This window comes from Scophthalmus maximus, chromosome 6 (assembly GCF_022379125.1).
Source record: "Scophthalmus maximus strain ysfricsl-2021 chromosome 6, ASM2237912v1, whole genome shotgun sequence".
NCBI lineage: Eukaryota > Metazoa > Chordata > Actinopteri > Pleuronectiformes > Scophthalmidae > Scophthalmus > Scophthalmus maximus.
In genome coordinates this window covers 27,624,878-27,648,659 of record NC_061520.1, presented here as the reverse complement: position 1 = coordinate 27,648,659, position 23,782 = coordinate 27,624,878, and the positions used below count along the sequence as shown (strand labels likewise).

The 23,782-nt window shown below is 41.6% G+C and overlaps 1 protein-coding gene and 1 non-coding gene across 7 annotated transcripts in view; both read right to left on the bottom strand.

Annotated features, from left to right (window-relative positions):
• Positions 1–1,375: 1,375 nt before the first annotated feature.
• The window catches only part of LOC118309397 (casein kinase II subunit alpha), a 35,990-nt gene continuing 13,583 nt past the window's right edge, over positions 1,376–23,782 (bottom strand). For 4 of the 6 annotated variants that reach the window (XM_035631466.2, XM_035631465.2, XM_035631464.2 and 1 more), the window contains 11 exons: positions 23,596–23,707; positions 19,564–19,665; positions 18,285–18,335; positions 17,956–18,015; positions 17,010–17,093; positions 16,254–16,364; positions 8,340–8,441; positions 7,881–7,981; positions 7,521–7,669; positions 7,355–7,444; positions 4,381–5,932 (listed from right to left, as the gene is read on the bottom strand). In XM_035631466.2, coding sequence (XP_035487359.1) covers positions 5,814–5,932; positions 7,355–7,444; positions 7,521–7,669; positions 7,881–7,981; positions 8,340–8,441; positions 16,254–16,364; positions 17,010–17,093; positions 17,956–18,015; positions 18,285–18,335; positions 19,564–19,665; positions 23,596–23,707 — 1,081 coding nt within the window. In that variant the 3' untranslated portion in view covers positions 4,381–5,813. Of the gene's footprint in view, positions 3,107–3,402; positions 3,532–4,380; positions 5,933–7,354; positions 7,445–7,520; positions 7,670–7,880; positions 7,982–8,339; positions 8,442–16,253; positions 16,365–17,009; positions 17,094–17,955; positions 18,016–18,284; positions 18,336–19,563; positions 19,666–23,595; positions 23,708–23,782 lie in introns of those variants that run through there. The other 2 variants (XR_004793476.2, XM_035631469.2) reach the window with 2 other exon arrangements.
• LOC118310163 lies at positions 18,104–18,229 on the bottom strand. Its single transcript, XR_004793749.1, has one exon. It is a non-coding gene; the product is annotated as a small nucleolar RNA SNORA57 (small nucleolar RNA).

The window sequence follows — 23,782 nt, the reverse complement described above, 5'->3', positions numbered from 1 at the left end:
TTCCTTAGCAATCATATCACGAGGAGGTCCGTGAGGCTTGGCTAATGGGAGCACACGAGACAGAGACCTGCTCAAAGACAAGGGGGGAGAATTTAACCCAGGATTTATCGAGTCACATGAGCAGAGCTACAAGAAATTGAATGTGTTTGAATGTGTGAGCGAGAGTTCTGAAGAATGTAAACAGCTGATTGATGAAGCCATAACATGCTCTCTGAGAGAGAGACAGTTTTTTTAACCCAGTAAAGAAGAGTCTGGGATTTTAAATAAGTTTCAGTACTGTGAATTATTATCAGGCTTGAATAGAATCATAGACAATAACCTTACAAAATAATGATGAAGATTAAGTCTAAACTTTGAATGAGCAAAGTAGATGTTTTTCCTTTAAATGCCAAACACTGGTAGATGTTTTTCAAGCCACACACACACACACACACACACACACACACACACACACACACACACACACACACACACAGTCAGCAGTGGGAAAGACAGGGAATGCAAGGATTTAGATGAATATTCTAAATTATAAGGAGTTAAAACAACTTTGAAATGATCATTATGAAGACCCAACAAGATGACTTTCATCTTTGCGATCATCCCTTCAGCATACAGCCAATATTTTACACATGAGCACCTGAGGTCACCTCACCTCCTTTTTTTTTAAACATTGCAGCAGTTTAACTTTTTGGAGAGTACAACTATTTTGCTAATAGTACCAATACTACACAGTCTTTGACCTGAGTTCATTTTAATCTATCCCATGGAGAGACAGTCAGCATTTGTTTGTTTTTACATACAGCAGAAGCAGACTAGGCCAGATTAGTCCAGAGACATTTCGAGGCCTTTACGAGTTTTGTGTTGCAGAAGTGAGAAGTAAAGTCAACATCGACAGAGGCATGCAGTGCCTTTACAAAGGCCAAAGGTCAACAACAGAGAGTTGAGAGACAGTGGACTGTTTTTAAAAACAAGGGACAATGGAATATTAGTCCAAAAGACTGTTTGAAGCTGCTTTTCATGCTGAGAAAGAAAAAGAGACACTGACTATATGTCTAAAGAACATTATATCTGCCCTTCCCTGCACAAGTCCTTTCGTGCAAGCCTTCACCTCAGCACCTGCTTTGGGCCGCTCAGAACATCATCAGCTTCCACCTGCATGAGAAGCGTGTGTCACATGATGGATATTACTCGTACTGGTTTCCGCCTGTGGTTTTGGCATGGCAAGCTGTCTCAGAGATGTAATTTCAGCAATAGTACTTGAAGCAGTTCACTGTCTAAAGGCACGTCAACAAGCAGCAGAATTATATGCTCTCATTAGAGCCTGCATTCTGGCTATAAAGATTTAGTTCTTCCTTCACACGGTCCGACACGTAGGAAAAGGGGGAATGGATTATTTATTAGGTTACATGATTTGTTCTAGTTACACACAATATAGTACAAGTAGAGAAAGAAAGGTTCAGTGAAACACGACCACTTACAGCCTCCATCAAATTAAAATAGTAATGTATTATTATAAACTGAAAGTCATTTATCATTATTATCAGAATGAAAATTGTCAATTGTTACTATCATAAAAAACTATGAAAATAGATTTGATACATATGCCAAGATGTCAAGGCTATGAAAGTGACAATGAGAGAATGAACATTGACCATTGTTCTATATTTCATCTGCAGTACAGAGAATGCAGCAACTGAACTAAGTCCTCATGAGTTCTAACAGAGAGTATCACCCAAAAAGGTCACACTTCTCTGGACTGATGAGGAAATGAGTATATCAGTATGTATGATATTGTATGTATACTGCATGTTAAAAAAACAAGCAAACTAACAAACTAACAACAATGCTAAAAAGATTTAATTTACAGCTCCTCCACAGATTCCTGGAAACATCGTTGGGATTACATGTTTCTATTAATTTAAATCAAACGAATGTGTTAATCAAATCTCTCCAATCTCTGGAGAATGTTTCCCTGTCTCACAGGTAGAGAGAACCTTCTCAGGTGTTAAATGACGACGAGGACCAGCTCATAGGTCAAAGGTCGAGCACACAGTGATGTGTTGAGGCCTGAAAAGGCCTGAGACTGATTATAACTGTATTGGAGTTTTCTTGTGATGATGATCCCCAGAGGATCAATCAGAGAAACGCAAAAGTCAGATTCCAACTGAGGATAAGGAGGATGAGTATAAATCACATACACACTCTGAAAAAACAAAAACAAAGAACAATGTAGTAGTGCAATTTCTGCTATCCATTTCACTGTTCTAACACCCAACAGGAATATTTCGTCTTATATTAATCGTAAAATGAAGTAAAATAAAAGAATAATTGAGAAAGGGAAAAAGAGTAAAATACACAGTGTTATAAATAAGAGAATGAATACTTGTTGACAAATTACACATGAAGACAAAGACATCTTCAGGACGAGAGCGGCTACTGGGGTTAAAAATCCACCGGTCAGCTCCAACATGGCCCTCAGGACCATCAAGAAAGTGTTCAATGCCTATTGATTGAATTTGCTAAGGATTTTCAAATATCATGCATTGATTTATCTGAATTAAATGACTTTGATTTGTATTTAGGTTCTCTGCCACATGCTAATTAGTGCCTTAATCCAGTTTCACTGAAGATAATTTTAAATACATAGTTTCACAACACATATTTGATTGCATTTGGTTAATTAAGCAATTTAAAATCCTATTTTTGAACCATGTATGCCATCTGTTTTCTGTTGATGTTTCATTTTAACCCTGAATATGATGTATCATTTTTATAGAAAACTTAAGAAGTATTATTATTATATTCTCTCTCTTATCCCTGATACAGTATATTATATATATTGGCCAACAACCACTGTCTTTAAGAAATTACAGATTATCCCTTTAGTGTCCACAACAATACATTGGTTATTACCTGAAAACATCTCCATAGATGCAAGGTTATTTTTTATAGGCATTGTAGAATGAGCCACAACTTTTTTGCTGAAGCCATCAATGGCTAAAATATGGGTGACCCCAAACATAGACAGTTTTTCGTTTCGGTCCATTTGAAACTTGTGACCCATGTAGTCAGCTTGATAGGGTGTGGGATCGAGATTGCGGGCATCCTAAAAGAGATAGGAAAACAATGTAATTATTTCATGATATACTAAATCCCATTAGTTGTATACTGTACAATGCATCGGTTGAAGGTTTTTAAAAATGCTTATTGTATTGTCCCTTTCAAATTAAATTTAAAAAACAGAACATTTTGTCTTGTTATACGATAAAACTTAAATTTCTTGATTTTAATCTTTTATGAGCTAAATAGCTGCAGTTAAACAAACACACAGGCTCACAGTTTGATATACATTCCACAAGTTTGATGATCATGTAACATATTAAGGCTGAGACAGTAACATACCTGACGTCTGGCTTCATGGTAAGGCTGATGCATAGTTCTGAGCACTGATCCAATTCGTGACTCTGCAGCATCTACCACTTTTGTGGCGAGATACCACTTCATCATCCTCCTACCATATGTAGGTCCCGTCTAAAAAATAACAAATTTCTATGAATTCCACATTACAAAAACATACCAAACATACCAGCTGAGTGTTTTGACCATATGTGGTCAAATCTCCACCAAATTTCTCAGGCATAATAAGTCCGACCCTTTACACATTTGCATGTCCATATTGAACCATGGTTATAGCGCCACCTACTGGCAACAGGAAGTTACAAGTTTTGTACTTTAACATCCTCTGCCTTGCAGGTTGACCAGATCCACCTCACATTTGGTATGCTGAGTTAGTATTAAACGACGTTGCCATGGCGAGCTTTGGTTCGGTATCAATTATGAATTAACTCATACGTTGAACCTGAGATTCTGGGGGCCTTAGGGCTCTGATGCCCCAGGGCGGCTTCCCGCTTTCCCCTTTTAGTAGTCTTGCTTATGAGATGAAATTTTAGAGACATTCACTGCCAAAACCTATACAGCTCCTGAACACCGTAGCATTTTAAAGTTGTAGTCAAATTTTTTTGTAGTCTTCAAAATAGTTTTCAGTTTAAATGTTGTCCTGCCAAACACCAACACATTTTTGACTGAAAGACAAAAAAAAAATTTCTATACCCACAAGATTTGTCTGAGTTAGCCCATAGAAACCTCACTGATTTCAGATACACTGAAGATCCATTTTGACAAAGAATGACTATGGATTTGGTGTGATCTTTAATATAACATAATAAAGGGACCACTTTGCAGCCTCAGTGTGCATTTGCAGTTAATCATTCAAAACTTATTTTAAAAATGTCTAATTTGCACATTGTAAACTTGATGCAACGCAAAATGCTGTGAGAAGAGCAGCCTGTATGAGCATGACAGATATAAATCAGTCAGATATACCTGATAAATAAAACACGTTTATTTACACAACTATTTTCAAAGACTAGTCTTCTACATAAGAACATTAATATTTACAGTGATTTAGGGACTCAAACTGCTCCATTCACAGGTCAATGTATACATGTTCTCATTTATTTGCATAACAAGATTTGGAAATGGGGGAAAAAATAGATATTCTAGTAGTATGTTCTGCAGGGTTCTAAAACATACACTTTCAAACTCTTGACACTAAAACACTGGGCAAGATTATACCCGTCTACTGCTATTCAACACTTCATCTTCAACACTTCCCTCGATGTGGTGGTAAAAGCCAATTAACTGTATACCACCTCACTATGCATACCCATGTCGTAACACTCAAAGCACTTCAGTAACCTACAGAGGATTATTGTATCATGTCAGCTAGTTAATGAGAAACCGCATCTTCAACCTGCATCAAGGCATCTCCATCAAGAGTAACTCCCACAAAATAAAACTAGGTTTGGTCAGTCTCTTCTTCCAACCAACTGATTAAACTTTGGTTATGTCTTGGATTAATTCAAGAAAAGCCACTTGCAGCAATTCAAGGATCGAGAAAGCAGCACGTTTGAGAAACAATTTCTTCCGGGAACCTGAATGAACCTTACCTGGCTTCTTAGGAGATCCGAGTACAACGCTAGTTGATCAAAACACTTGATTGGTAATGAACCTTATCCAGTTGTCCAGGACATTTTTTCAATACAAAATAGTTTTCACGACGCATGAGATGACTATCAAAAGAAGACTGGTGATCTGGTAAGCTAGACAGAACTTCTCAGCCGGGGAAAGTGTCATTGTGTTTACATACACTTGGAGCACAGAACAGCACCAAACACAACTCCGAAGTGCTTTGATCTGGAGGGTGTTGTGACTAGTGTCGGGAGGTAAATTAAGTGTTTTCTTCAGCTTTTGTTTCTGACAGTGCTGCAGTAGTAAACTACACAGGATGTGCTCCTTTTGGTCCTGATGGCCAATGTCTCGATCTTTTTGCCTTCTGTTGATGTACTTGCCTTCACTATCCAAACTAAAATACACTGAGTGGGGTGATAAGACCCAGAGGCAGCCCTAGATGATACTTGCTCTCAGACTCACCACACACACAAATGATACCCATTTGTATTCACTACAGCTTGTGCGAAAATTAAAGGAATACCTGTATATTTCAAATTACACAGAAGATTCATTTCGGATGTCATGTTAACACCTCCATTCGAGGAGAAGGAATGCAAAACACTTTTTTCTTTTCTTAGATGACAGCGTCCTGAAGACTAAAGGTTGGTCGGGCGCGGTCAAGTGGAGTTAGGTTGGATGTGGGGAGGGCTGGCTAAGTGGCACCTGTCTAGTCCACCCCCCCAAACTGGGCGATGATGGGAGAGATGAGGTGGGATGAATGTGGATTTAGATGGGGGGTGTCACTGTGGGGCACCAGCAGCAGCAGGCACCGGGGTGCTCAGGACATTGGTGGCAGCAGACAGGACCGGCGAGCCAGTGAGAGGGCCCAGGGCAGTGGAGGCTGGCAAGGCAGAGATACCTGAGAGATGAGAGCCAAAGAGCGTTAGAAAACACATTATACTTCATGCTCAGTCACCAGACAAATAACATGTCCAACAAGGGTGTGGTGTTTTAAGGCTGGGAAAATGCCATGAAACAAAACAGCCAAGTTACATCAGTATGTTTGGAAACTCTGAATTTTAGGTATCCGGTAGTGCTGGGTGGGGGTGGAAGAAAAAAATCGATCCACTAGAGTATCGCGATACCATGTTTTGTGATACTGAAGAGATTCTCAAAAACACTATCGATTTTCAATTATTACTTCACGTGCAAAGATTCGTGGCAAGCACTGGTTCATTTTGTGTTGTGTTTAACTCAGACCGTCAGATGGCAGTGTGCAGCCATTTCACTCTAACATGAACCTGGACCGGAAGTAACAAAAAGGCGCAACCTGGTCTCAACTCACTCTGGACCAAATTCATTCACTGAAGTTACCACCGAGCTCAACTCTTGCACCAAAAATAACTCAGTCAAAACTATTTAATTTGTAAAGATATGCGCCCTCTCAGTGTAAAGGAGAACGAAGGCTTCCGTAATATGATGCATATGCTTTACCCTCCCGGCAACATATCACTGACTTGGGAGGAGTGAGGAGGGGGGCACGAACACACACCAGAAATTCCCAGCTTAGGAACAATAAAGTACTTGTCTATCTACATAACGGATGAGTGGAAGTTGGACTCTAATGTGCTTTGTTTACATTTGTTTAATGTTTTCTTTGGGAATCCTGCAAGCATATTTTTATTGATACAGGCAGATGTTATTCACATCTTGTTAGATTCCACAGTACAAAAGTGTTGTGTTTAAGATGTTACAGGAACTATGCATTTTCTTCGGAGAAACTTAAAAAGTCGCATTTTGTGAACCTTTGAAGCAGATTACTCAGATTTTATGCATATGTTGTATTCTTTATACTAAAAATAGGTTTCAAAAATCGCAATGTATTGCCTTGCTTACAGTATCGCAATATATCGCAATATATTGAATCGAAACCCTTGTATCCTGATACGTATCGTATAGACAGATTATTGCCGATACAAAAGCCATAGTGCTAGGTGGTATGACCAAAAACTTCACTGTATTTTTCAAAATTATACCAGTTCCATGGTATATCAGTTTTAAAAAAAATTGCATGACTGGGCATAGGGATAGGCTTTTTTAAGTCCAGTGTACCCCAATTATCTCCACCATCTCCACTGAAGTGAAGGAAAGTATATGTAGCCATCAACATGTGTATGTATTGTCAAAGTTGAACTGAAAAGCAGCTCTGCAAAATCTTAAGGCCTTTGTTCTCATTTCCTCAACTGTGGATCATCTGATTACAATATAATATTTATAATATAAATGTTTTGTCTAGAAGATCGTGTTGCAGTGATAATGACTTTATGGCACATGTTCTCACCAGTGATCATGCTGGTTGTGCTAACAGCTATGTTCCCACTGGGCAGGTTGGCTGATCCGGCCACACGAGACTGATCTTTCACAACGGGGACTGTGGAAGACAACAAATATTGATAAACAATTTACTTCTGATATACAAAAACACTGGCTTGTATGAGAGGGCTTACAGAAATAAGGATGATCCATGGCCTCGTGGGCAGTCAGGCGGGCCTGGTGGTCATAGCGCAGCAGCTTGTCCAGGAAATCCAGAGCCTCTGGGCTGACCAGGGACTGGTTTTCACTGTGGACAAACCTTTCCCACCGCTTGCGAGAATGCCTGCAGGTAAAAATTTTTTTTTATTAAACAAGACAGTGAATTACGATTACAGATATGATAAACAAACATGCTTTTCATGGAGCACGGCTGTTGAAATTCAAATAATTTTGATCTGTGTAAGGTTTGCTCTTTTTACAAAGAATGCATAACTATCACACCATCATCATCGGCAGCAGCGTCGTCATCATGTGACTGTGGTAACAGTTCTCACCTTCCTAGAATGTCATTGAAGCGAGGTTCCAGCTCAATGTTATACTTGTCAATGTAATCGTAGAGGTCTTCAGTTCCCAGAACCTTGGCTATTCTCACCAACTAGAGGAAAACCATCCAGGAACAGACAGACAGTTCTGGATGAGACACTGGACCCTTTTTTTTAGACACAAACCTACAGAAAATACTGGGTGGTCACCTCTTTCACAATATCTGGGGCCAGAAATGACATTCCCTATGGATCAAAGTAGTTTGTTTTTTTAATTAACAATGGGGAAATAATACAAATTCCATAGTCATAGCCTGCCATCACAGTGGCTACTTGTAACCAGCATGTCTTTCTAATGACAAAAATTGTGTGGGGTTCACTATTAAGTAGCCATAGAAAGTCTGGAAAGAAACACCAGGTATCGGCAGCTGACGGTGTGCAACAGGAGAAGTTTGCCTGCTTTGTGTTTACCTGGTCATAGTTGTCATGGCCATGGAAGAAAGGCTCCTTCCTAAAGATCATGCTTGCCAGCATACAGCCAAGGCTCCACATATCCAGACTGTAGTCATACATCTGAAACCCACACACACATGCACAGTCAGTGCCTTTACATGCACAGCCTTAACCAAGTGGATAACCGGGTTATGCCAGTTCTCCCCGTATACATCAGCGGGGAAGAATTAAAAGAATGACGTGATTGACTCTGCTTCCGGTATAGTAGGTGGTGCTCTGCCAACGTACAACTGGTCGGAATAAGGCTTTTTTTCCCAGTTGAACTTTGTCAAAATCACAACAACTTGGAGAGCGGGGAGAACATGGACGACTATTCAGTGGTGTACATCTCGTACATTCGAAATGGGTCTTCTTGGTAGGAATGTTAGTTGCCATGGCGAAGTCCTCAGGTTTAAAGGTAATGCTTATGTTGTTGCTTTTTTTTTGGGGCTGTTGTTCCTGATTGCTTCTAAAAATTAACACTGCAGCAGAGTTACGGAGCATGCGAAGATGCACTACCCGAGCTTACTCCAGTTACGGTGAATACATGCACAAATACCCTGGTTCCTAAAGGAGTTATCAAGGTCTGTTAACTCAGATTTTAGCCGGGGTAAGGTGTTTACATGGCGTTTGAGAAACCGGGCTATTGCCTTAACCCAAATATAATCAGGTTTTTAGTGTATAATGTAGAATTGTAAATGTGTAAATAATGCAGTCCCCCTCTGGCAATCAGCAACAAGCATGTGATCTCATATGAAACTACAACTGCAGCATGGGCCACTCAGATTAAGATCTCCTACATTCATAAATTCTCTGTTTCCCTTACAAAGAGCTGTCTGAGGGACAAAGTTTCCCTATTGTTGTTTACCCATATTATAAGTAATTATGATGTCATTATACGATCTTAAAATCCATTCAGGAGTCAGAAGGTGTACAGACAAATATGGTCACAAATATGGTAAAAATTAAAATCATTTGAAATTTGAAAAAAATAAGTCAAAATGAGTCAGAAATGTGTACAAAATGGACACTTCAATCTATAATTAAAGTTGCAAGCAGTGATAATGAGGCCCTTGCACATACTCGCACGTCGGGGCGTGCAGCAGTTGACGATGCTCTGAATGTTGATGTGTTTTTGAGTTGAGTTCATCTGATTGCTGCCTTTCCCCTTAAGGAACTTCTCCTCCACACATTTGAACAAAAATGGTAAAGTCGCTGAAGCCTCTTTTAAGCCGACATTTTCAAACTCGATTCAAAATTGTCAACTTCCTGTTGGGTTTAGGTCATGGCACCATGAGACCTATTTTTAAGGCTGAAAATGATACACCCTTTTTTTCTGCCGATCTGCTGCAGCTCGAGGATTTGTCGGTGAGTGGAAAATGAGGCTTTGTAATGCCTATTTGATATACTGATGTTTGTTGCAAGGGGTTTATAAGTTTATAATCAGTGTTAAAAACAGAGAGAATATTGAGTTAATAAGACACTTTGATTTCTGAAGTACAGGAAATAATTTATACACCGGATGTTTGTGTTTGGTTAAAACCACATTACCTATAATACTCTCAGAGCAGACGGAAAACAGCAATGTTTTGATAGTTGAGCTGTTATTTTTAGCATAGCATACACGTGTTCTCACGTGTATATACCCTTTTGATTCACTAAAGAGAAATCAGATTTTACGTCCGGACTCTCGTCTCGTCATTTTGATCGTACGTGGATGAATCCTCAACATTTTGGTGCCGGGAAGTTAGGGCTGATGACGAAAACACCGAAGCGTGAATGGACGCCAGGGAGCAACGCACTAAAAGACTGAAACGGAAACGTCAGACAACACAGAGTTCTTACGACGAGATTACTAAATCAGATCGATGGTGAATTATTAAAGGAAGGCCCCGATGTCGGTCGTGTGCAAGAGATGCTGGCTGTATTGTCAGCAAAGGAGGACAGCCTGAGCGAGCTTGACCAAGTGATAGAAGAACACTTCACTGGAAGAAGTGGAGGCAGAGATCAAACTCGCAGATGAATACAAAGACCGTATTATCGGGTTGGAGTCGCAAGCTCACCAAATACTGAGAGCACGTGAGATTGTGAGTAATGACAACCGTCCTCCTGCTCGGCTAAGTGGTACTAGTGCAAACACTGCAGGATCCCAGCACAGCAATCTGTCCTTTAAGTTGCCAAAACTGATGATTGAGAAATTCAATGGAGATATAAGATTGTGGCAGGAGTTTTGGAGCCAGTATGAGACTGCTATCAATAACAATACTGCTCTAAATTTACATACCTGAAAACTTACCTGACAGGGCCAGCTGCAAAAGCAGTAGCAGGACTCATGCTAACAGACAGTAATTATGATATACTCCAAACCATATTTGGAAGGAGAGATCTGATTGTAAATGTGCACATATCAAAGCTACTGAATCTCACCAGTGAAGAAATTATCTGATGTTAATGCACTGAGGCAGCTATATGATGAATGCGAAATTCAGATTAGGAGTCTAGAGTCATTGGGAGTGGTATCCGATACCTATGGAAGCATGTTATGCCCAATATTGCTACAGATGATGCCAGAAGACATAGCTCTTGATTATAGCTGCCAGAAGGGGGAAGATGATGGTTCGGAGGTGACTGAAGTTCCTGCAGAAGAAAGTTCAGAGTAGAGAAAGGGCCTTGCAAATGATGAGGGCATACAATCAGAGAGAGAACCGGTCTTCTCACAAACCGTGTAGCAAATCATACTCCTTCGGTGACATGAAACAAACGAAATCAAGCATGACTCCTGCAGCTGTGCTGCACAGTTAGCCAGAAGATGCAGACTTGTCTTTTCTGTGATAGTGCTGAACATAAATCAGAGAAATGTCCAGACCACAAAGTTGCAGCAGGTAAAGAGAATCTGAAGAAGCTAGGACCTAAGCCTGACAGCGAGAACTGCTGCTGCAAACCGTCAAGGCATGTGAGGTAGGGTCGACAAGCAGGAAGATAGTTTGTTGCTTGCTGGATGGAGGCAGTCAGGGAAACTTTGTGCATGAGAATGTGGTTAAGGCACTGGAACTCCCCCGTGATTAGACAGGGCACATTTAACCTAAAGACATTTGGCTCCTCTACTCCAATAACAGTGCAGCGCAACGTAGTGAGGCTCAGCTTGGAGAACATCTGGGATAAACATCAGAGTGTTGAGATAGATGCAGTTGTGACACCTAAAGCAGTGATGGAGGTTCCTGGTGATCAGTTACAGATGGAGTTGATGAGGAGAGGTCGATAACTTGCAGTGTTTCCTAGAGATGATACATCAGAGATTTCTGTGCTAATTGGCTCAGATTACTAATGGCAGATAGTAACAGGCCGTGTAGAGAGACTGACAAGGAGCCTAGTAGCCTTAGAGAGCACCTTTGGATGGGCAGTGCAGGGTCCAGTGGCAGTATCCAGTATGAATGAGGCAACTTGTATGCATTTTCAGCTAAGTGAGGATGCACAGATCAACAAGCAGCTGCATGCATTCTGGGATATTGAGTCACTGGGCATCACAAGTGAAAGGTGTAAGAACCCAGAAGACCTTGAAGCGCTACAGCAGTTTGAGAAAACCATCATTTCGCTTGGCGCTACCAAGTGGAGCTGCACCCTGCACTCCAAGACAACTACAGCATAGCCAAGAAAAGTGTTTGAAAAGGAAGCTCAGAAAGGATGTTACACTCTAAAGCTGATGTGGTGGAGGACTACTCAAAACAAGGAATGGCTGAGGATGTGCCAGAAGACCTTAAATCAGCACCAGGCAGGGAGATATATCATCTACCTCATCATGCTGTTCTGAAAGAGGATAAAGCGACAACCAAACTGCACGTCGAACTAGGAAACTCCCTGAAGAAGTCACTGAAACCGGACAGGTCACAACTCAGACTGTGGACAGACTCAATGATAGCACTACATTGGATTTGCAGTTCTGCTCAGAGGTGGAAACAGTTTGTGTGACAGAAATTCAATCCCTGACTGAACCTCGTGGTCGCACTGTCAAGGAAAGTTGAATCCAGCTGACCTTCCTACCAGAGGACTAACGGTGCAGGAACCTTAGCAGAGTGCACTGTGGTGGAACGGACCTAGTGTTCTGAGAACGCCTTAGCAGTCAGAAGGGCTGAGGACTACGTCCCTGAAGATGAGGTTGACTAATCTTGGGACCAGTGTTACCCCTCGAAAGGTTCAGGTAACTGAAAACATTGTTCAGAGTGACAGCCTGGATAAAGAGATTCATAGCCAACATGCGTTCAAGCACAAAAAAGCACGGTGAATTGATGGAAGAAGAGCTGCAGGATGCAGAAAAATACTGGACCAGGGTGAATCAGAGTCAGAGTTTAAGCCAACAAATCAATCTTATGAAGGCAGGGAAAGGCCTCAACACGGACTCCAGAATCGGAGAGTTAAAACCATTTCTGGATGAAGAGGAGCTGCTCGGTATGGGAGGAAGGCTCCAGCATTCAGACTTCACCTACAGAGAGAAGCACCCATGGATTAACCCAGCAACCACAGATACACAGCAGTGTTCATTTCATTAATGAAAACTATGATGAAAAATGTTCGTCACTGACCTTTTTTCCATGACTAAGACAAATGTTGACGAGCTAAAAATAGATCTACGATGATAAAAATTATGACAAAATGTATGTTTTGTTTTCATTGACGAGACGGGACAGGACTAAAATGTTAAGTGTGTTAAGATAAAATTATTTTTTCTGCCGGCGCACATCTAGTCCAGCTGTGGTTAAACTGCGGCTCACAAGCAGCATGCGCCTCTTTGGCTGATCCTGTGTGGCTCGTGTGTGTTTGGCCTCGTTAGCAGAGCAGCACTGCAGACTCGCTCCGGTTCTATGTTCGCACGCGCGGATAACAAACTGTTTCGGTGAATCTCAACTCAGTTGTTGTCGCTGTTGTTGTGAACACAGCTGTCGGGGTTAACAGCGCTTTACTGTCGCTGCTCCACAGCGCTGATCACCTGTTGATTCATCATGTATAAACGCAATGTGTGTCCAGCAATGCGCTTTCTTGTTCTGCACAGATGACAAGTGTGAGACTGAGGGCGCACGCACGCACGCACGCACGCACGCACGCACGCACGCACGCACGCACGCACGCACGCACGCACACACACACACACACTTTTGATATCATTTCTTTGAATAAGAGGAAGAAAGTGAAGTTATTTTATGAATTTCAACACTACACAACCTGTCACATTGATTTCAATTTCCGATACTTAGCCAAATTTCATGTATTTTAAAGAGAGAAAATTTTTTGACTAAAAGGTAGACTAATAAGCATTTTCATATAACGACTAAGACTAAATCTAAAATAGATGCCAAAATGAACACTGATACAAAGAAATGTTGGCTCAGTATGAGCATGAGAAGTTAATGGATGCAGGTGTAAGAGACACGATACTGGATTATGAGAGCAAGGCACAAAAACTGAAGAAAAATGCTTTCAAAGTGTGTGCTTTGCAAAAAGTTCAAGGCAAAGCCAGTGCAGCAGACTACTGCGCCACTACTGAATGAGTAACAGAGTCCCCACCATTCAAGGTCACCGGTGTAGACATCGCAGGACCAATCTATGTGAAGTTACCGGGTTCCATGAAGAAATCGCACTGTTCACTTCTGCAGTAACAAGGGCCATACACTTAGAGCTGGTCTCTGATCAGTCCACTGAGAACTTCCTGTTAGCTCTGAAAAGAATTATCTCAAGAAAAGGATTATGCAGGGTTATCTACTCTGATATATGCCAGAACGTTCAAGAGAGCTGATCAGGATTTGAAGGTCCTCGAAAGATCCACAGCTACTAGAGTTCTTCTAAGGAAAAGGCATAACCTGAAGATTTATCGCTGAAAGAGCTGCCTGGTGGGGCGGATTCTGGGAACGACCAGTGGAGTCAGTGAAGAACATCCTGAGAAGGGTGCTTGGAAGAACAAAACTCAATTTTGAAGAAATGTGCAATATCCTGACAGACGCTTAAGCCCATAATAAACTCATGGCCTCTAACCTCCGTGCAAAACAAAGTGAATGAGCCCTAGCCCCTGACACCAGCTCACTTCTTTGTGGGCCGGAGTCTCACATCCATGCCTCCTTAGCCATTTCCAGCAGATACTCACTGTCCGACAGTGAACAAGGAGGAAATTACTCCGAGATGGAGATACAGACAAAGAAAATTTGTTGGATTGAAGTCAGCCCATCGCTGCAAGACACCACAGCCCTTTTTTTTCTCGCTCTGGTGACCAACTAATTTTACTTCCTCAACAGTGGCACATAACACAGAGAAACTTCTCCTTTGCACTGAGACACTGCAGCATTTATTAACAGACAGACTGAATCGCTGCTCACCATCATCCCCCCCACACACACACCCTGCGCGAGAGACAGAGAGAGAGGGGGGACACATTCCTCTTTGCCTCCACTTTGAATGAATGATATTCTTTACGTCGCACATTTAAAATAATACTCAAGCAACCCAAATTAAATTCAGGTTGGTGACGGAGCACAAAGATGTAGTGAACCTTCAGATCTGACCACTTTTTCTTAAGTTCTGCTTCTTTTTATTCGTGATCCCGCTGCTGTGGCAACAAATAACGCTGATTTCCGGGCATCCATCTCCCCTACACGCGTGTCTACCTCAGTGTCTGAGGAGTGACGTTTTTTTGTTCTTTTCTCACCTGTCGAAACAAAAGAACAATTGGATGCCAGGCTCATTTATACACAGATCAACATTCATGAGATGATTTGGATTGACTATTTATGGTTAAAAATGGGTGTGTACAGAGCGGGATATGAGGCTGATTCACATACACACACATTTAGATGATATGTGAGAGAGGAGAATTGCGCTCAGGTGTGTGTACGCACGGTTTTATAAGTTTGGGCACATGTACACATCCTACGCACAGTTTTATAAATGAAACCCCTGGGTGGTATCAGGTTCTGAATGCTCTGGAATGTTCTAGGGAATGTTTGTTGCATTGTACAGGGACAGGTGATAACGAGTGCTCAAGATATGTGTGTATTCCTTTTAATACTAGAAAGCTTGCCAGACAGTGTTGTTCAGGGAGAGGTGCAAATGTTCTGGAATGAGGGCCGGAATTCACTAGGACACTGAATTTGGCCCAGACGTGTCTGTGATCGTTCAAAGGACGAACAGACCTTCTTCTAATTTTACATCGCTTTTCTGAAAGCAAGCTTAAAAGCACCCTTTTTCCTCATAGAACAATCCCTACACCAGCTCTGTCGCCGTTGCCATGTGACGCCTCATTCTTTTTCTTGTGGCGATTCCAGTGGTGTGAATAGTGTTTTGTCAGCAGCGACACGTTTTGTTTGGGAGAAGAATGCACTATGTCAGGCGCGCCTGAAGCTGAGTATAAACGAGTCTGGCGCTGTGGTGACATCACAGCCCCCGTGCGCACACGGACCAATGCGTCAAGCATAAATCCAGCTTAATGTGGAGTTATTAAAGGCCAGATGTGTTCACAACAGCAGGAAGTTCAACGGAACATTATGTGGTGTGTCTGGGTGGAGCAGCAGGAGGCTCTGATAATTCCACTGCAGAAAGAAGTGTTTTTGTTTACAGGCATCAACACGCCCACTCGCTCGCTGTGAATTCTCCTGCTGTATTCTCACATGAGCTCACTTGGACATTCTCATGATATTATACTAGGGAGCTGGCAGGAGAAACTCCAGAGAATGTCTGGAGTAACATTTGTCGACATTTTCATTCCCACATACAGCTGCTCCAGAGAAGTTCAGGACAATGTGCGGAGTTCAGTGCATGTCTGAAAGCAGCTTTACAGAAAGATCTGCACCAACACCTTTTACATAAGTCAAATATGACATATCCAACATGAAGCATACTAGCCCACATGCGTACCTGATAGTCCACCAGCAGCTCAGGTCCTTTAAAGTAGCGGGAGGCAACTCTGACATTGTACTCCTGTCCGGGGTGGTAAAACTCAGCCAGGCCCCAGTCAATAAGGCGCAACTACAGACACAGAAATTAAGCAGTTAGACAGCTCATGAATTAGTGTTGAACAGAGCAAAGAAAATTATCATTTCTCACATGTTAATGAATTAATGAGTCCAGGCACAGAATGAGGAAAAAGAGAACAAAAGTAACCTACAGCCTACCAACTCAGTTAATAGTTAAATTTAAAGGCCCCACGAAATTAAATAAACATGTTCCCAGTGTCCCTGTTAACTGTTTATTTATCTCTTGTTCACTAACTTTCTATCAAATAATCAAGCCTTACCTACCCCGGTCACTATTAATTCTGCCAGTTAAAGACCGGAGCACAGGGACATACTCTGTCCAACTCCTCAGTTAAATCCGCAGTGGTAGGTGATGGCAAGAAGTCATAGACAACAAGAGAGTAGGCTCTCGTCATGACTTTCTATGTTCATCTGCTAGTTGCTGTCAACTTTACTATAGGGGTGTGACCCATTCAGCGCAATTGGCTACTGTAAGCGCCAATTAATATCAGCAACAGCTCACTCCATAGGTCATGTTTTTACCAAAATAATATGTGGACTGGAAATAGCTCTGACATCCGTTTAACTGGGTCTTCATCGATCCAGAAAATCTTGTCGCTTTGGCTATGGGTGCACAAACAGTGACTGTATCACTCACCTTACGGTGTTCGTGATCGATCATAACGTTATGTGGCTTCACATCTCTATGCATGATTCCCATGCTGTGGCAGTAGTCCAGGGCCTACAAAAAAGTGAACAAAGAGACATTGGTATTCATTAGCTATGTTTCAATCACCATATTTCTATGAGCATTTTGAAGTATTACATTAGAAGAAGTTGATGGAATTGGCAAAATTCGCAAAAACGTCCTCTAATTTGCAAAAAAAGTTTATACGCTCCCTTGAGGTTTTTTGTGCCTTTTGAGAAAAACAATTAACGAACATTCAACTCACATGACTGATCAGCTGTTTCTGCTGTCGGAGTCTTCCTCCGAGCTATGGTTGCATTAGACCCGTTGCCTCATCGCCCGTGCTGCTGCTACAACCATCAGAATGGCGTTTCTCTGTCTTTTTCTTTGGAGAGCATTACACATTACTAAAACTAACTGAATTGAAAGTACTATGATAACTTGCTCAATTTAAAGTAACTCCTGCAGACATCTCCATGTTTCCTCTCTCCATTGCCTAGCATACAGCATGTCATATGCCAAGGCAACAGTTGTTTTGTTTTCGGGTTGCAACCTCTTCTTCTACTGCTCTGTTACAGCCGTGTTGCGGTAAGCCTTCGTAGTCCATACCGCCATCTTCTAACATAACTGGTGTAGTTCATTCGCTCCAAACCAGTTGACAGCAATGCACGTAATTCGCATCTTTTTTCAAACTTTCAAAAGTTTGCTTAAAATTTGCTTGACATTTCACTGGAAACATAGCTACTAGTCTAAAAGTTCTTCTTCCCAAAAAACTCAAAACAGCAACAGATAACAAAAATATGCCGCCTACAGGAAAACACAAACAACTCCAAAATGATCTTGTATATGGACCTCGCCAGCCTCAGGATATTTAGAAGTTACAATTTATGAGCAGAAAAGCAGCTGGAGGACTCACCTTGAGGATCTCACACATGTAGAACCGGATGTCGTAGTCTGTCAGGGTCTGGTAAAGTTGCTGCAAACCAAAACAAAGCCAGTAGTCTTTCAATGGTTATGTCCTACAATGAATATGCAGCACACTTTGATGAACAGTCAGTTGGTAGGGTTGTGCCAGTGATTGAGGATAGAACCAGAAGATGGATGACTTTCTGGCACCGAAGACATAGACTTTTCATTTTCCTCCGTCACATACACCAGGTACAGGAAAAGGAGAATGCCAAGAAAGGAGGGTGCTATCATCTCACATCACAAAGTTTTACAGATTAGGAGAAATTTAGCTCATACCTTGAAGTCTGTGTTGTTGACATGTTCAAAGACCAAAGCAGGTGTCCGGGACTGCAAAATGTAAAAGTTGTGTAATTAATGAGTCGCCATCTCAACAAACCACTATACTAACTACTACTGAGTGCAGTTAAATTCATCTGTCTGTATTATTCAGCAACACTATTATAAACTATAGCACTAATGCAAAATCTGTATGAACTAACTATGCAACCACACTGTCAGCAACACTAAGGCCTCATGCCAATATGTCTGAACTGCTGACAATCCATTACTCTGACCACATATGATAACTTGTTGCTTACAGTGTTAATTAGAGCTGCAAGAGACCAACCCATTTTCACTACTTATCAATTGACTGTTTTATATGCTATTAATCTGCATCTAAAATCACACATAGCCATGGCCCAAGCGATGTATTAAAACAGCCTTCATATGAGCAACAATTTTAAGTTTACTTATTTACAACAATGTGAACAGAAGCAGAAAATCGGTGCTTTCGCTTGTGATTTACCAATTAACAGCAAAGTCAGCAATTTAGCTCATGTCAACTGATATCAAACACTTCACATATCGTCTCATATGGAGACGGGTGTTCTCAGGTGTGTCGCCTTTTTTTACACCAACGCAGTCACGCAACAGTAGATACAAGGAACAATGTCACTGTTGTAATTTCCTTGTGTGAAAATGCAGTGTTGTCTTAATTCATCATCTGTTGTGCCATTCATTGGAGAGAGCCCTATCTCTCTTCTCTCCTCCAGTCTCTCCTCTCCCCCTCTTTCTGCCCACCTATCCTCTCGCCCCCATTTTTCTCCTCACCCCAACTGGTCGAGAAAGATGGCCGCCCACAACTGAGTCCGGTTCTGCCAAAAGGGAGTTTTTTCTCATCCACAGTCGCCAAGTGCTTGCTCATTGTGAGATATGTTGGGTTTTCCTTGTAATATTGACCTCACTATGTAAAGTGCCTTGAGACAATGTATGTTGTGATTTGGCGCTATACAAATAAATTTGAATTGAATTGAACACAGGAATACGAAACTCTAGTTTAAAGCCATGGCTGGCTGAGTACTAGAAAAAGTACTTCTCCAGCCCAAGTGAAATCGATATTCTCACACAGGATATGGGCTCACCACGCTATTAGTACATTAATGATATATCAGAACCTCAGCAAAAAGTTTGTTTAAAAAGGCATACAATATATACTTTTAATATTATTCATATAACATTTTCTATGTCCATGACCACAGTCAAGTGTTCTTGAAAATCCATATACTTTACTTACGACAGGGTCTTTCACTATATCGATGAGGGAGATGATGTTCGGACCTCCTCGTAGGTTCTCCAAAATCTTAATCTCGCGCTTGATTTTCTTTTTCTTCACAGGCTAAGGGAAAAGGGATAAGACAATTTTTTTGAGATGGGACTGAAGAGATAGCCTGGTGTAGCCAGACCAATACTCAAATATTGCTTATTAGTCTGGGACCTATCGCTTCATTTTCGTTTTCCAAGAGACGTTACCAACGGACACAGACCCAAATGCCTCCAGACGCTTAAACCAGTGAGTGTAACAAATCATTTGACGTCTGTTGAGTGATGCGAAAATGGGAAAATATCGGATACTTTTAGTCAGATGCTCGTTCATTAGCAGCAGCCTTGCTTGCTTAAAAAAGTTGCTTCTTTCCGTGTCACGGTGTAAACCCCGCCCATTGACAGATAATCAGTTGTGATTGGACTGGCAAGTTTTCTGCCAGAGGAAATCACTTTCCAATGGAGGGGATCCAGACCGTATTCTGGCAGAGCAAATTAAACTAGAAGGCCATTTCCTGCGAAAATTCGATGTGTGAATGCCCAGGATCGACTGCTGTAAAGCAAAGCAAAGCACTTTTTGCTGAGACAGATCATGTAAACCAGAATTCAAACCGACAGTCTTCTAGCTGGGAGGCGACAACGCAGCCCACTGCGCCATGGTGATCTCACTAGATAAGTGTAATTTTGTCAATGAAAAAAAGAAGCAGCATTCATACAGAATGCCTCAGCATTCACACATAAGAAAGAAAGAAGTAAAGAAAGAAAGAAGTTAAGAAAGAACGAAAGAAAGAAAAACACAACAAATAGGGATGCACGATATACACTCACCGGCCACATTATTAGGTACACCTGTTCAATTGCTTGTTAACACAAATAGCTAATCAGCCAATCACATGGCTGCAATTCAATGCATTTAGGCATGTAGAGGTGGTCAAGACAACTTGCTGAAGTTCAAACCGAGCATCAGAATGGGGAAGAAAGGGGATTTAAGTGACTTTGAACGTGGTATGGTTGTTGGTGCCAGACGGGCTGGTCTGAGTATTTCAGAAACTGTTGATCTACTGGGATTTTCACGCACAACCATCTCTAGGGTTTACAGAGAATGGTCCGAAAAAGAGAAAATATCCAGTGAGCTGAAGTTGTGTGGACGAGAATGCCTTGTTGATGTGAGTGGTCAGAGGAGAATGGGCAGACTGGTTTGAGATGATAGAAAGGCAACAGTAACTCAAATAACCACTCGTTACAACCAAGGAATGCAGAATACCATCTCTGAATGCACAACACGTCGAACATTGAAGAAGATGGGCTACAGCTGCAGAAGACCACACCGGGTGCCACTCCTGTCAGCTAAGAACAGGAAACTGAGACTACAGTTCGCACAGGCTCACCAAAATTTGACAATAGAAGATTGGCAAAACGTTGCCTGGTCTGAAGAGTCTCGATGTAAGCTGCGACATTCGGATGGCAGGGTCAGAATTTGGCGTAAACAACATGAAAGCATGGATCAATCCTGCCTTGTATCTACGGTTCAGGCTGGTGGTGGTGGTCTAATGGTGTGGGGGATATTTTCTTGGCACACTTTGGGCCCCTCAGTACAAATTGAGCATTGTTTAAATGCCACAGCCTACCCGAGTTTTGTTGCTGACCAAGTCCATCCCTTTATGACCATAGTGTACCCATCTTCTGACGGCTACTTCCAGCAGGATAATGCACCATGTCACGAAGCTCATATCATCTCAAACTGGATTCTTGAACATGGCAATGAGTTCACTGTACTCAAATGGCCTCCACAGTCACCAGATCTCAATCCAATAGAGCACCTTTGGGATGTGGTGGAATGGGAGATTCGCATCATAGATTTGCAGCCGACAAATCTGCAGCAACTGCGTGATGCGATCATGTCAATATGGACCAAAATCTCTGAGGAATGTTTCCAACATCTTGTTGAAAGTATGCCAAGAAGAATTAAGGCAGTTCTGAAGGCAAAAGGGGTCCAACCTTTTACTAGCAAGGTGTACCTAATAAAGTGGCCGATGAATGTATATCGTGGCATGGATCACGCATGGATAACAAAATGTTTCGGTGAATCGAAACTAAGGACACAGAACCCTGAACCAGAGACTCAACTGTTGTGGTTGTGTTTGTCGTGGTTGGCAAAGTGTTTACGTCTTTACTGTCGCTGATCAGCTGTTGATACAACACTGATTGTAATGCGTGTCCAGCACAGCGCTTTCTTGGTCCCTTACACAACAACAACACACATGACAAGTGTGAGACTGAGAAGATGGTCGGTTCTTGAGATAGATAGATCTCTCTCTCTCACACACACACACACACACACACACACACACACACACACACACACACACACACACACACACACACACACACACACACACACACACACACACACACACACACACACACACACACACACACACACACACACACACACACACACACACACACACACACACACACACACACACACACACACACGGAATTGTCTGGATGGGTACAGAAAAATATCTGCAGCATTAAAGGTCCCAATGAGTACAGTGGCCTCCATCATCCGTAAAAGTTTGGAACCACCAGGGCTCTTCCTAGTTTTGTAGGCAGTAGGGCTGCAACAAGTCGACGCGCCGCACAGTTAACGTTGATTCCCAGTGATGGCTGTTCCCCTTCTGGGGTATGCAGAAAGTGAAAAATAATCAGAAAAGGCTCATCTGAGAGGCGTATGTGTGTTGTGTGTTTGTGGCAGAACGGGAGAGTGAGAGTGAGAGAGCCTTCGGGGAGAGTGACTGTGAGCAAGGCGAGGTCCGGTGAAGCGGAATTCGTTGCAGCAGTTAAAGTGTGGCGCAAGTTTCACTCTGACTGTTGATAAACGCTGCAGCGTCTAGGGACAAATGAAAAGTTTCTCTGTGTTATTTACCGCTGTTGATGATAAAACGGGGTGAATCCCGGTCGGAGCGAGACAACAATTCGGCACAACACTTAGGAAAGTGAAAGCACATCTCCCCTGGAGGAAAAGGCTGCAAACTCAAGATACTCACACGAGTTGAGCGATGCTGAAATTTGCATCAAACAGCGACAAACATAAACTACGTTTTACCTTTAATATTTTGTCATGATAAGTTGTGTTTTGATCCATAAATTCACCTCCGTGGAGTGTTACAGTGAGAAGCCTCACATGGAACATCTGACCATGTCCATATAAAGCCTGTATCTTTGCTCTGCTGCACTCTATCAGCATTAAATCTTTGATTTATGTTGTGTTCATTTACTCTGACCCATATATCTTATTCAAAGATATATATATTTATTGGTAAGTTAACCAAAGGATTAATCGATTAAACAGAAAATAATCGTTAGATTAATCAATAAAAAAATTATCGTTAGCTGCAGCCTTAGTAGGCAGACTAAGCAGCCATAGGCTTGTCTTTATGCCTTTATTTTTGTATTGAGGAATGCACTTAATTTTTTGTTTCAATTACTTTAAATACAGTGTTTAATACATCAACATGTCAGATTTGATATTATCAGTGCATTTAATTTATTTAAAATTGATATGCTGAATATTTGATAAGCATTGTTTTGTGAAAACCAGAGTACAAAAAACACCAAGCTGGAGTCGAACCAACAATCTTCTGGCTGAGAGACGACAGACCAGTCCATTGCGCCAAACCGATCTCGATAGACAAGTGTCATTTTGTCAAAAAAGGCCAGTTTTTGGTCAAATTTTAGAGCTTAAAAATGTATATAAAATCACTGAATTATGATAGAGCATAGAAAAGGAATAGCCATCGAGTGATGAGTGAGACAGATTTTTTTAATGTAAAAACGGTGTACGTAGCTCAAAAGCCCTGGGAGGAGATAACCGCAACGGAAGAATAAGTGGTGTGTTGAATAATAATACTGTGCATTCACACATCTAGAATTCGTCTGGGTCCCAGGCTACTGTAGAGAGAGTCTGATCATTCAATCCTCTTTCTTTGTATAGATTTACCTTGAGTATCTTCACCACCACCTTCTCGTTATTGGTGATGTTGATTGCCTCAAAGACTTCACTGTACTTGCCACGCCCTAGCTTCCTCACCAACTGGAAGTCATCCTGGTTTCTGTGGAAACAAAAATCACAGCAAAATATGAGCTGGGTTGCAGAGTTGCCAAGCAGCATGCTACAAGTGTTGTGT